Raw genomic sequence first — 15,166 nt, 5'->3', positions numbered from 1 at the left:
CTTCCATGATATGCCATTCTATTTCGATGTTAACCTTATGTGCTATGGTGATTATATGGTTTGGTTTTTTTAGTATTGTAAATTTCTATATCTCCTAATCACATGAGGTATTAAAATCCTAATGACATCTGCTTGAGCTACCAATTGATAAATTATGGGTTTTTCTGAGAAATCTCTTTGCTAATAGTTTTTTTTTTGTGTGGGAGTTTTTGAGATCTGCATAAAAATGTTTCATTCCATATTATTTTTCTTAAGAAAACTTTATTATTCCATATCTCCCAAGTTTTTTACATTTTGCAGAAAGACAACACTTTTAGGTAAATACACTTTTAGAAAGGCAGCATTTTTAGCCCCTTCAACTTCCATTAATGAACTTTATTAGGCTTATTGCATTAGACACATTTTTAATGATTATTAGGAGCATACTCAATTGGAATTTTTTGAACAAGAAGCATAGCAGTGCCACCTTCAATTCTGAGCTAAATTAACCAATATTTTTTTAGTTGCTTCTGTGAGTAATATCATCGTGAAATACTGTTTACACAGTGAATTTGAATACTTTTCATTAAATAATAGTTTGTAAAGGTTCTATCAAATTGCACAAGTTTTTACCACAATAACTCATTTTTATCATGAAAGTTTAATGTAGGTATTTATGTGTTTACAACAAAAAATATAGCAGTGGTCATATCATTATGTAACAATCTATATCTGTATGCTGGATGTAAATGCCACTGTGTCCATTTTTTTCAATATTGAAATAACACTATTAATTTGCTGTACTTTTGTTACACTACACAGAAGTATAGGACATCTCCAAAGCAATGTTTTGCATTGTTCTCTCTGCAACAAGCCCTCTGCTGACTGGAAATGTTCTGTGGTAAAAATTCCCATAATGTTTTTTCTACACTTTTATCAAAATTCTTCCATATTGATCTGCAGTAGCACTGATTGTTCTGCGACATCACAGATTTCGGCATATTTTGCTTCAGGGTAGGACATTACGTCTTATTTAAAAAATAATAGATATTCTCACTTCATAAAACAAGGAAGAGCTGTATATAAAGATATAGACACACAAAAAAAATTAAATTAAAAAAAAATTAATAAAAACTTTAAACTGCTCTCATGTACAAGTTCCCTTTTGTGACATGGTGTGCTCTTACCTCCAGCATATAGCTATTTTGAATGTACAAATTGTGTAACACAGTGCATATTTTAAATGTTCAAATTATGCAACAGTATAATTTCAATGTTGAAATTATGTTTAAACATTGGCAACAGAAAAATGTTGAAGTACCAAATTCTCTATATTACATTATAAGAAAGAGAACTGGTTTAAGAAAAGTTTTAATTTCAAAACATTTCATCAGTATTTGTGGCAGACATTTTCAGTGCAGACAGGAGCATCTTCACAGCTCTCTGAATATGGCTGAGGTTCGAGTTTTACTAGTATTTGAGAGGGTAAATGAGTTTGGACTGCAGGGGGTCTATTACGCTCACATCGTTATACAACAAGGTCGTTAGTGACATCCTGCAGCCGGCGGAATAAAATCGTTATCGATTTTATGAAAAACTCCCTGGTCCAAGAGTTGCGTTAGCTCCAAAAGGGATGGACCAATCACATAATTTTCTGCGCTGCTGATAAACATCACTATCAACGAGTGCTGAAAAACATGTGCATTATTATTATTATTGTATTTTTATTTATTTTGTGTTCGTTTGTGTGTGTTGATTGTTCCTAATTTAATAAGCTACAGTTACCTTGTAAGCTACATATATTTTTTTAATTCATTTGGATTCTTTTTATTTTCATCAAATATTTGAGAAAGAGGTACTTTACAAAAACTATGCACGCACATGAAACTGTCATGGGGAAAATTTTCTAAATTATTGCATTTAAAACATGATGTTCAATGATGTATGAATTTTCAAAACGACTAGCAAAAATATCACCATATATTCCCATGTTTTTACATATTTATGTACCGTCTTGATATTAAGACAATCAAGAACAAGTAACCTTTTATTTACATCATTAATTAGACAATTGGTTTCCTTGTCTCGCACATGAAAATGAAGTGTCACCGAATTTACACTGTTTTGTTGACATCTCTTTTATACTCCTATCAGAAAATGCACTCAAGGATTAGAAAAAATTTGTTTATTAATAAAATTTACTTTGATTTTTTTAGTGTACTTAGTGCGCAGAGTATTGTCTGTGTGTATAAAAGGGTGTTTACTGCATTACACTTCTATGTACTGCACAGAAAGTAGCAATACAATTATTTTAACACTACAGTGATATTACAAAATATCGATGTTATTAAACGAATTAAGAAGGGAAAAATATGGAGACGTTTAAAAATATATTGACATTGATTTTGAACGAGATGTAAAAAAAATATTGTAGCAAATTTCGCAAAATGTTTTGAAAACATATCACGATAGATTTACCAGTTAAATAATATTCTTATATTTAGATGAGTTTAAGATTAGAATAAAGGCATTTCTATGCAAGATTTGAAAAAAAAAACTTAGTGATATTTAGCTTTGTACCAAGTATAATAATTTATAACTATGAATAATTTTTTCCATTCAGTATGTGTACAGATAACATTTTAAACGATAATGCTGTCTCTGAATCATGTTACTAAATTAAGTAATGTAATTCAGAGAATTATTATTCATTATAATGAAAAACTTGATAAATTAATAATGAATGAATAATTTCCAATTCTAACTAATTTGTCTCCGTTGCTCTCACCTTCATTGAAAAATGTATGCGCTAGTGGCCATGTTAATTTCCGTAACGCGAGCTTAACGAGTGGTCTCCAGTTCTCGTTAGCTAACGTTTCACGTAGCGATGGCGATAATGAAAATTGCTAGTAACGATGTGAGAAAAATCAATCTTTAGCGATGATGACGTAAATCTATCCCTCAATGCACCGCAAACACATTTGAAACGCTGGCATAATGACATAAGCGTAATAGATCCCCAGCAGGCCCAGGACAAGAACCAAGCAGATCTCATGAACTACACTGCCATGTCCTCTGAACATGTCTGCAGTAGATGTAGACAGTATTTTTTTGGAAATTAAAGTTTTGGATTAGTGGGCAAAGAGAATGCCTGGAATGTTCATACAGTGATATCTGTTCTTAAAGCTATCTGTTAAATCCTCTATTGATCTACTTTATATTTTTAGTTAAGGTATTATAGCTACTTATATTTTTATAGCTCTCATAAAGGCTTTAGATTTTTGATTTAATTGAATAGAGAACCAAAAATGGTTTGAGAAACGCTTCTATTATCTGTGTGATTTTGTATTAAGCAAGTTCAACTGTATTTTTTGAAATGCAGCTATAATGTTAACAGGTTTAATGTTAAAAAAAATTAGAATCTGAATAACATAATAATAAACCACACACACACACAGTACAAATTGCAATTTAAAAAGATGTGCGAAAAAAAAACCAATTGATAGTCATTTGGAAATTTAGTGTTGGGCTGCTTTTTTCATATGCATGCACTACAATTTATTGTCTAAGGACCCCCCGATTTTTTGGGCTTAAAATTTGGAAAAAGGTTTTCATCAAAAGATACTTTTTATTTTTACATAACATAATTTATTTGTCCCTAAGAATACAATTAAAATGAAGAATTAAGAATTTATGAAAATTTCACAAGCTCATATTTATAATAACTTACAAATCAAAAGGGATTCATTATAAACGTTAAAATACAGTACTTTTAGGTATGATGAATGAAATTTTTTCAATGGAATTAAGATTGCATTGTCTTTTCAAAGTGATAGAATTATTAGGTCATCCTGAAAGTTCTGAGTGTTTTTGAGCAAATAAAGAAGTTTGAAACTACCCCATTTCATCAAAGTATCCTCTATTTTTTTCTCACAATGCCAAGCTATTTTTCTGTCACTCAATTTCAAAAACATGAAATTTTGTTGAAATTACTTCAGCAACTGGTTTTCCACATAAAAAGTTTTGATTGAAAAATATATATATTAAAGTGAGATGGTAAGATGTTTGGTGAATCTGATAAAACACCCTAATCAATCTCATGAATTTTTTTTGACCAAATTATAATGGAACCATATTAGATCTTAAAAATTATATTCGACCAAAGTAAACTGAGACCTTAAAAAAAAACCCTTTTTATTTTCTTTGAGAAGCATGTCTATACATTGATCGATACATTTTTTCTCGGAGCAGTTTCATGAAATGCTTGTGAAATGAAGTTTAAAGAAGAAACTCTCAAATTTTAAGTGGTTTGTTATAGGTTTCCTTCGATTTTAGACGTCTTCATCCACTGCAACATGTCATCTACTCTGATCTTGATTTTCTTGTCTGAAATTCTCAGATTTATAACTTCGCAAAACTATTGAACAGTTGATTCATGCAATGCATCATCTCCTTACACTTCACATGTACTTGCACAAGATTGAGTAGAATTACTTCCATTCAGACTTTACTTCAGACATTGTGTCTGAAATTCAATTTTTATGTCATATTTAATACCCTGTAGAAATAGAGAGTATGTAAAAGCCAGACTGGATATCTCAGGTTTTCAACTTTTCTGTGCCCTCAAAATAATAAAAAGATATGGCAACAGCTGAAACATGTATGAGCAAAAAAATGCTCAGATCTTTTTTTTGTGATGACTTAATAGATTATATGGGATGCAAATAGGCAATTTTAGATTTTTTTACAAATATTTCAAATTGGACATTTGAAACTTATAATAATGATCTCTTTTCAGCTATGGGTACAATGGTTTGGCGATCACACATTTACTCAGGTAGAACCAGACAAGTTGAAAACACTTTCGGAGGGTTTGGAGGCCCACCACAGGGCACGAAAAAAACATAGAAGGTGAGACTATCTCTCTTATGAAGTTTGCCATACCCTTTTCAAGGATAAAGCCTTTTAAACCATTAACCCTTTATGGTTGATGTACATTTTGATATGGATTTTTGATTTGATATGAAGAAATCATGATTTTTAAAATTTAAATTAATTGACTGCTTATTAATTAGAACAAATCTTGTTAATGATATAATAATAATCTCAAAATTTAATTCAGCATAAATAAACTAATAAACAATACAAAACCAATAACAAACAAAATATGAACACCAAAAAATCTGTGTCCATTTAACATGATTGTTTGAGCCTGAATTAATTTCATGGATTAAAATTTTGTAGAGCACTTTTATTCATGAGGGCTTCTTCCTTTAAGCAAATGCCTGTTGGCGACTCAGTATCACATATGGTGCACGTTTTTTGATTCACTCGGTGTACAGCCAAAGGGTCATTCAGCATCAACTAAATGAAAAACTAATTCTATGGACAAGATTGTTTCTTGCCTAATTGATGCATGTATTTATTATAAATACAAATACAAGGCCACAACAGGCAAAATGTCCAACAAGGTGGCTGAGAAAAAATGCTGGCCATAACAAATATGGATGTCATATATTTCTAAAATAGAGCAATCCAATATTAAAAACACAATTATAAAAACCAAAGACTATATATAAATGATGAAATATAATACACTGCCCATAAAAAATAATTATGGTTGTCTTATTCTATGTATGGATAGCTTCTCGATTTATCCTAACACGTTTATTGTATTTCTTTTTAAATGTATCAATTGTGTTAAAATTTACCACCCCGCAATAAACCATTCCATTTATTAACAACCCTGATGATGCAAGTCAGAAACACACTTATGATGTGTTTCTCACTTGCATGATGTTGCTTAATAACTTACACATTTATTCTTTAACAAATTTAATTAATTTTGGTTAGAATAATCTAACTTCAGACCTTTTCACTTTTTTAATTTAAAGTTATGCTTTAGATACAGCATTCTCCTATTTTTGAATTCAAATATCTGAAATGTTGCACTTAAGGGCATGGAAGTTTTTTTGTTGGCCTCAAGAAAGATGGCAACAACTTTCTAATTGGGTTTTTGAGGACAGGGTGTACATATAAAAAGTCAATTTTTGTATTGCAGTAACACAACCCCTTGCAATACGAATGACTTATCTGGGTTCACATGTTATTTCAATACTTTTTCTAATTGGAAGTATACTTCTAGGATTAACTGTTTACCAGTAAAATACTGCAAGGGGAGTTATGGAATCACCCGGTATATATATATATATAGACAGGTTAAAAGTATGTGGTGCAAGTCACATTTTCAAAAATTCCAAGTCCAGAAATGCAATCTAGAAATGCTAAACTGTTGAAAAAAAATAAACCAAGTCACAACTTCAGTAGTTCACCACTAAGTTATGAAATCATAATTTTTAACAATGACTCTATTATAACAACTTTAGTAAAATCTTTTTCTCAAAATGAGGATTATTTACCTACACCATTGTGACTTTAACCTGTCTACCCCAAAGCAGAATGTTTTGTAGCATTCTACGATGACCTCGGCTGATTAGAAATGTTCTACAGTAAAAAATTGTCATAGTAGTGTTTTTTATACTTAAAGTTCTAGATTGTTTTGCAGTAGCACTGATTGTTCTGTGACATGTCACAGATTTCAGCATATTCTGCTTTGGGCCAGTCTATATATGCTTCCCCCAGCGTGGTCCAACCCTTCTGGGTAAATGGCTTACATCCCATCAGGGACAGAGCCTGGACCGCGACTGGCCTTTAAGTCTATATATGCTATGTTCTGATACAAGGAGAAAAAAACAAGAATGGGATGAAGGTGTTTGTGGTTAAAAATCTTGTCCTCGACAGGGTTGCAATATAGCATCGTAGTAGTTTTGCACCTAATGGAAAGAATAAAATACTTTCATCATTGAGACTGAAATTCACCTGTATAAAAAGTGATAAAATAAATGTTTTAAAAGTTTTTAAAGTATTAGACTATAGTTATATATCTTGTGTTGGTAAAGTGCCTTGTCTCCCGTGGTGAAGTTTTATATTTATCACTTCTCAGAGGCTTCATGCCCTTGTTGACAGGTATACAGGGTACATAAACATATTTATGATTTATTCCTCGAATACACATAATTCAGCAGTTGCTACTACTGTATAGTGTCAAAAGCATCATATGTCTACCATCATCACATGAATTCAGCTAGGTATGATTCAAGACAACATAAACTTTCCTTCTATTATTTTGTAGAAACACTATACATCCTGGGGTGGACATGGGATCTCGGAAGGGACAGAGCCTGGGTCGTGTCTGGTCTGTCGGGGTGGGCATGGATTTTTACTAACACTAACGAATTTCCTAGACAGATCGTAACAATCTCTTGGGAATACGTGCTGATCACGTTATTTATTAATAATATATTTATTAACTAGCTTACCCGTTGCACGTTGCTGCGATCTCAGAAGAAAGGAAATTCAAGGAAATGAAGGAAAGGAAAAAAATTAAAAAAAAAACTATGCCAAAAACCTTCGCGGGAGTGTATTCAACAACTTCCCAAAGTTTCATGGCGATCCGATGAATGGTGTAGTAATGTATAAAGGACAAACAGACATACATTCGTTTTTATATATATAGATAATATATACTATATATAAGAATAATACAACTATATACTATATACACTGAAGAGCCAAAAAAACTGGTACACCTGCATAATATCGTGTAGGGCCCCCGCGAGCCCGCAGAAGTGCCGCAACACGACGTGGTATGGACTCGACTAATGTCTGAAGTAGTGCTGGAGGTAATTGACATCATGAATCCAGCAGGGCTGTCCATAAATCCGTAGGAGTAAGAGGAGATCTCTTCAGAACAGCACGTTGCAAGGCATCCCAGATATGTTCAATAATGTTCATGTCTGGGGATTTAGGTGGCCAGCGGAAGTGTCTAAAGTCAGAAGAGAGTTCCTGGAGCCACTTTGTAGCAATTCTGGATGTGTGGGGTGTCGCATTGTCCTGCTGAAATTGTCCAAGTCCGTCGGAATGCACAATGGACATGAATGGGTGCAGGTGATCAGACAGGATGCTTACGTACCTGTCACCTGTCAGAGTCATATCTAGACGTATCAGGGGTCCCATATCATGCCAACTGCACACGCCCCATACCATCACAGAGCCTCCACCAGCTTGAACAGTCCCCTGTTGACATGTAGGGTCCATGGATTCATGAGGTTGTCTCCATACCCGTACACGTCCATCATCTCGAAGCAATTGGAACCGAGATTCGTCAGACCAGGCAACGTGTTTCCAGTCCTCAACAGTCCAGTGTCGGTGTTGTTGAGCCCAGGCGAGGCGTAAAGCTTTGTGTAGTGCAGTCATCAAGGGTACACAAGCGGGCCTTTGGCTCCGAAAGCCCATATCGATGATGTTTCGTTGAATGGTTCGCACTCTGATACTTGTTGATCAGCGTGAAATCTGCAGCAATTTGCGGAAGGGTTGCACGTCTGTCACGTTTAATGATTCTCGTCAGTCCCGTTCTTGCATGATCTTTTTCCGGCTGCAGCGATGTCGTAGATTTAATTTTTTACCGGATTCCCGGTATTCACGGTACACTCATGAAATGGTTGTACGTGAAAATCCAAATTTCATTGCTACCTCCGTGATACTATGTCCCATCTCTCGTGCGCCGACTATAACACCACGTTCAAACTCACTTAAATCTCGATAACCTGCCATTGTAGCAGCAGTAACCAATCTAACAACTATGCCAGACACTTGTTGTGTTATATAGGCGTTGCCGACTGCAGTGCCGTACTCTGATTGTTTCTATATCTCTTCATTTGCATACGTATGCCTGTACCAGTTTTTTTGGCTCTTCAGTTTATATGTGACTGTTCTATCGTAACAAACTGAAAATGTTGTAAATACTAGTAAATTTAAAGATGGCATGGTACTTTTATCATTACGTCTTTTGTGAATTTCGAAAGCAATCCTGAGTGAAACAAAGTTAAAGGAGCACCAAAACTATTTTGTGCTAACTGAATTTCATATTGACCTACGAAATGGTAATTCGGTTTTGAAAATACCTCAAACAAATAAGTATATGTACAAACACAGTATATGATGAAATGTTGTTCTCATAGTATATTAACATTTAGCTGTGTTTATAAATCTTTAATAACCTTTCTCATAATAAAAAATAAACTTAATAATAGTAAACCGTAATAAAAAAAAGTAATAAAATGAACTTGCATGTGTAAAGTATGTTTGCATAACACTTCTAGAAACGTGATTATGTTTTAAACTTTTGAATTCTTCAAACAATGAAAGAAAAAAGTAAATGATACATATACGAGGTCAAAAGGAACGCTTGTATTCCATTTATTGCTAAAGATGATTTGTGACTATGAACAGCTCAATAATTAAAGTAGATGTTATAAAGTAGACATACCTAATTTATTGAAAACAATTGCAGAACTCCTACAGGGGAAATAAAAAAAGTTTGTGATACTTATATAATAAAAGAACAGGATGAAAAAAATTGATTACAACGTTGTGGAAGCATAGTGAGAATTAAAAGGAATCTACACCAAAGAGGACAAAAGTAGTGTCATTTGTTATTGGGGAAGTCCTTTAGCTTAGACTTGTTTACAGGAAGAAGTTTTTAAGAGAAGAATGTGGGCTCTTTTATTTGAGCTGAAATTGTCATTCTGTCGTAAACGAGACTTCGAGCTTACATGTTTTAATTACACTAGATACTATGTTCCAATATCTTATAAGATGAATATTTACTTTATATTAAGCTGAAGTTCATGGTAAGCAAAGTGGTCTGAGTCATTGAGATGTAAATATTAATAGAAACAAAAAAAATGTTCCAAAACTCAATATATTTTGTTAATTGCTGGGGAGGGGGGGGGAATTTATTATTTCATGAGAATCATCAATATATTAAATCCGAATTTATCTTTTTATAAAGGTCTTGGACTGGTATTGCACTGTAAAAGTTTGATAGAAGTTCTTTTATAAAATCTGAAATATGCAGCCTATAAGCGTATTGGTTAATAGGTATATTGGTGGGTTTTGTTTCATGTTTTATAAAATAACTTTTCTAAAACTTTTATTGTGCAATGCTTGCTTTAAACACAACTGCTGTATATTCTGGCAATTTCATCTATGGTTTTGATTGTTTCAGAGGCAGGAAAATGAACACCCAGTTGGAAAATGCAATTCAAGAGGCTATGATGGAGCTGGACCGTCAGTCTTCTGCAGCTGATGTATCAGATTTGAAGTCCTTTGTACCTGCTGCTGGTACAAGCAGTGAAATACATTCTGCAGAATGTGCTAGCAATGTTGCAGATGCAACAAATTCTCGGACTACCAGGAAACAGTACCGTAAAAGGTAGCCCCCACCCCACCTTTTTCATTTTTTTTCCTCCCAACTCCTGCAATACTCCAATGTGTTGCTAGGGTTCCATGCTGTGAAATATGCTTTTAGCCACATGAAACTGCATATGGACATTTTGTGGCAATATGAATTATAGACTATATAATATGACTGCATTAACGTAGGACATAATGTGGAATATTTTTAAGACAGATGATAGAGGAAAAAAACAGGAATCTAAAGAGGGATTAAGTTTGTTGATATTTGTAATTTATGATATGGTTTGTATAAAGCAGAAGTTTTAGTTTTGCGCAGCAGTGGAATTATATGGGAAAGAGTGTTAAGGTTAGGGGGAAAGAGTTCACAGATATTTCTCCCTGCCTCAAGTCTTTTGAAGACAGGTGCCGTGAACATGATTGTTGTCACTGTGTCAATTCCCTCCTTTCCCTAAAGCTTTGTTTTTGCAAGGATAATCGATTGATGACAGTGTGCTGACACCTGTGGCTTTTAAACTCCTTGTTTTTTTAATATTTTATTTAGTAATCAGAAAAATGTAAATGTTGAAATTTTGCTTTTAAAGGTAAATGTTTTGTTTTATATAACATGCTTTTGCATGAGAAAAAAGGCGTCAACGCTCAATGTATCTTCTCAATGGATTGGTTGTTATCTGGTAATGTTGTGTGTGTGTGTGCGTGCATGTGTGCTTTGTGCACTTGTTTTTGCAAGATGTTCTTTATGAGATTAAAATCTTATGCACATATATAAAACTGTTTTGTCTGATTACTTTATTTTTGTTCACATTATTACAATTTATATTTCATGTTCAGTGAAATTTGTGAAATTATAACATTTCATAGTGTACATGATAGTTTGAGACTCTCACTTTTCATTAGAGGTAAATTTGCAAAAAAAAAACGTAAATTAGATTGTTAGAAAATAACCCTTTCTAATTGTTTTTCAACCGTGCCTTTTAACTTAGACTGATACTTGAAAGATTATTATAATCAATGTGTAGTTAGCCTTATGGTGCATGAAATAACAAGGGGGGGGGGGGGGCAGTGAAATTGAACATAACAAATTAGTGCTGCAATTATTTGACTAGCTCTGTTTTCATTAGACAACTCAATATTTGTGCTGGAATTTTGATCTTAACATGACCAAGATTTTTTTATTTTGAAGTCTGTATGGACTCTAAATGCACTGGTAATGGGGAAAAAACATTAGAAAGTGTAACAGATATAATTGATTAAAGGATTTTTATCCTAAATTTAACTTTAATTGATAAACTGCAAAATATTGTAGTTCATCAATTGAACCAGGGCTGATAAAAATCATGATTTTTCAAGAAAATGAAAAAAAAAAAAATCATATTTTTCGATTTTTACCTTAAAATATTAACTTAATGCTGAATAAAACAATCTAATTTTTATTTTATTAACAGTTAGTGGTTTATATCTGAACAATATTAACTTCTAAATATAAGTATATTTTTTAAGTATAGAAATGGGACCAACACCAATTTTTCAGACAATATTGAACTTGATAAATAATAAAATAAGTGCTAGTCATATATATATATACACACACACACGGAACACACATTTATTTATACAGGGTGTCCTGTAAGTGCTAGCACAGCCTTTATCTCAGCAACCATCCATGGTAGAGGTGCGATTCCAATTTAAAAATGCTGAACAGGCGTTCAAAAGATTACCCTGTACCAGTTTTTAGAGTGAAGATACAGTGTAACAATATAAAGAATCTAAATTTTGATATGGCCAATTAGAAAGTTGTTGCCCGGTCTCTCCTGATGCCAACAAAAAAATTTCCATATTTCCAAGTGCAATATTCATAGAGATATTCGGAAATTTGGGAATGAAGAACATTAAATGCGGAAAAACCGTTTTAACCACATTTTTTAATACTGTTCTTTCCCAAATTTCCTCCGTTTTTCGAATTCAAATATCTGAATATTGCACTTAGGAGCATGAAATTTTTTTATTGGCATCAGGAGAGACAGCGCAACAACTTTCTAATTGAGTTGCCCAGTTGCAAAACTTGTTAAGCGCCAACCAGATTTTTTTACAGAAAGTGAAAAAAAAAAATTTGTAGAGAGTTTTTTTTGGGCTGACTGCTTGAGATTTAAAAATTTATTGGCATAACATTAGCATTCTAACAAGCATGAGCGCAAAAGTTTTTTAATTTTCTGTAAAAAAAATCTGGTTGCCGCTCAACGAGTATTGCAATTGGAGCACAGGAAGACCATATAAATAGAATCTAGATAAAAATCTAAATTTTTATACAAATACAACGCCACAACAGGCAAACCGCCCAACGAGGTGGCTCTGACTTAAGAACATCATGGAGCCCCCTACCTACTACTGCTACACCACACATGCACCCCCCCCCCGCGGAACGCCCTAACGAATCGGTACATGCGGGAATGTGCGTGTATGTGTGGTACCACCTGACGTAAAGTTTGTTTCTGTGTAATGCTTGTTATGTGTAGTGCTGCCATCTGCCCCCAGTTTTACTAACTATGAGTGAAGTATTTAGTGAGTTATATTGTTATACACACTGTATTTTCACACTCAAAATTGCTACAGGGTAATTTTTGAATGTCTGTTGAGCATTTTTAAATTGGAATCGTATATCTACGACGGACGGTTGCTGAGATAAAGGCACTTACAGGACACCCTGTATATGCATAGACGGAAAAATGTTAATAAAGAATAAAATAAGCAAAAATTTTATAAGTCCAGGGTTGATAAAAATTGATTTTTTCAAAATTAAATTTTTATTTGAATCTGATTTTTTGATTTAAATTCTATATTTACTCATTTTTAATTCCAAGTTCAATAGGCTAACTTATTAGGGGTAAATAGTTTTTAAAATAGTAGTTATAGATTTCATTTTAACTTATAGACTATATTAAACTCTAGTGGTTTTTCTTATAAAAAAAACTCTTGGCATACTAAACCACTAAAAATCCCATTTATATCAATGTCATCTAAAAGCAAATAATTTTACGTTTAAAATGGTATTGAAATTTGTACTTAATAAAATCCAAAAGCACAGTCATTATGCAACTGACATTCACTAATTTAATCAATTTAAATATTTTGGAGAGAAATCTTAAAATATTGTGTCTCGCATAAACTCCTAAGTGAGGTTCAAGTGAAGAAAAATTAATTTGAGGATATTTTGAAAAACAATATAAAAATTTATGTGTAAATAACTAATATATTATTTTCTTATTTAATGAAATTTTACATAAGGAGTAAATGTCTCGTAAGCTGGGCAAATGGAAAACCTGTATTGGCACAAAATTTTCTGAATGTGGTTGCTAAATTTTAGTCCAAGACTGGGATAACACACTATAAGTTTTATAAAAGTTCTCTTACAAAACTAAAAAAAAACAGCCAACAAGCCTATTGGTTCTTTATCAAAGTTTTTTAAAAGATCTTTATTAAACTTTTAAGTGTAATTTTTCAGTCTAAGGGTGGTGCAAAATTTTCTGATTCCATTACGGTGTCTTTTAATATCTTTGCGATTATGGATGTAATATTACGTCAAAAAGCAGTGGAATAAATTCAAGCAAGTTCTCTGTGTTCTTTCCTCTCTCCACCATCGCGAAGGTTTATTGTAACCCTAACCTTGCTTTTTCTTTCTCCCTCCTTTTTTTCTATACTCCTGTTAATTATTTTTTTCCCACACATATAATGTACATTTCTCTATCACATAAGAGCGAAAGAGAACTCTGAAGAAAATAAGTCTGTTATTTAATTTATCTATTATACTTTTTCCTCATATTTTTTCTTTTCCCCATTCTTTCTTTCTCTAACATACGGTTAGGTCAGGACAAAGTTACCAGATTTATCGCCGATTCGTTAAATAGAGATAATCCAAATTTGTTGCCAAAAACTTGTACGCGAAGGGGTTAACATGGAGTTAAAAAAGTGAAAGGAAAAACTATATTAAACTGCTAATACAGTGAAACCTGTCTAAGGCGACCGCATAGTGGAACGAAGAGGTACGCGATACAAGAATTGCTAATAGGAAGAAAACATTGCATAAGGGTGGAGAAAGATGTCCGTACATAGTCAAGCAGGAGGACGGTAGAGAAAATGACTAGAGGGGCTCTGAAATATATAAGGGTGTGATTATGATGATCCCCGCAGAAGGGGGAAAAGGAAATAAAGTGAGAAATAGACCAATCAGCAGATAGCGAAAATCAACAAATCGAGGTGAAAGCAAATGTCCAAGTCGCGCATCTCGTTGAGTTGCCCCTTTCTCTCCTTTAAAATTGAATTTCAAAGTTCCTTAACGGAAAATGAAAGCATTTTTTATTGAATCAGTAAATGATATCTAGATCCAGCTTCGCTAGGAGCTCGCTTCGCAGCATGAGACGGAAACATGTCTCAAACCCAATCGCAATATAATCTATCTAATGGTTAAAGCCTTGATTTATGCACCTTTATAAAACGGAAATTTGTCTAAGGCCGGGATTACACTATGAAATTTTGATAAAAGTTCTTTTATCAAACTCGAAAAACGCAACCAATAAGCGCATCGCTTGCATTTTAGCGAATGTAACCGATGCGCTTATTGGTTGCATTTACTCGAATGTAACCTATGAGCTTGGTAGGATTTTTTAAGTTTTATAAGAGGGATTTTATCAAACTTTTATAGTGTAATCTCGGCCTTGGGCCGGTATTACACTATAAGAGTTTGATAAAAGTTCTTTCATAAAATCCGAAAAATGCAGTCAATAAGACAATCGGTTGAATTTGCACGAATGTAACCGGCACGATTACTGGTTAAATTTTTCAAGTGCTATGGAAGAACTTCTATCAAACTTTTATA

The 15,166-nt window shown here is 33.2% G+C and overlaps 1 protein-coding gene across 3 annotated transcripts in view; it reads left to right on the top strand.

The window, feature by feature from the left end:
• Positions 1-11,062, top strand: part of LOC149072431 (uncharacterized) — a 44,983-nt gene extending 33,921 nt beyond the window's left edge. For 2 of the 3 annotated variants that reach the window (XM_089247040.1, XM_089247039.1), the window contains exons 6-7: positions 4,778-4,890; positions 10,109-11,062. In XM_089247040.1, the coding sequence (XP_089103166.1) occupies positions 4,778-4,890; positions 10,109-10,319 (324 nt within the window). In that variant the 3' untranslated portion in view covers positions 10,320-11,062. The remainder of the gene's footprint in view (positions 1-4,777; positions 4,891-10,108) is intronic. The other variant, XM_089247041.1, reaches the window with a different exon arrangement.
• Positions 11,063-15,166: the final 4,104 nt, after the last annotated feature.

The sequence above is a fragment of the Pholcus phalangioides genome, unplaced genomic scaffold, assembly GCF_987345545.1.
Source record: "Pholcus phalangioides strain wild (caught in Gottingen) unplaced genomic scaffold, Ppha-v1.0 ptg000017l_1, whole genome shotgun sequence".
NCBI lineage: Eukaryota > Metazoa > Arthropoda > Arachnida > Araneae > Pholcidae > Pholcus > Pholcus phalangioides.
Note: the sequence above shows the minus strand (reverse complement) of the source record. Positions and strands in the feature narration are given on the sequence as shown.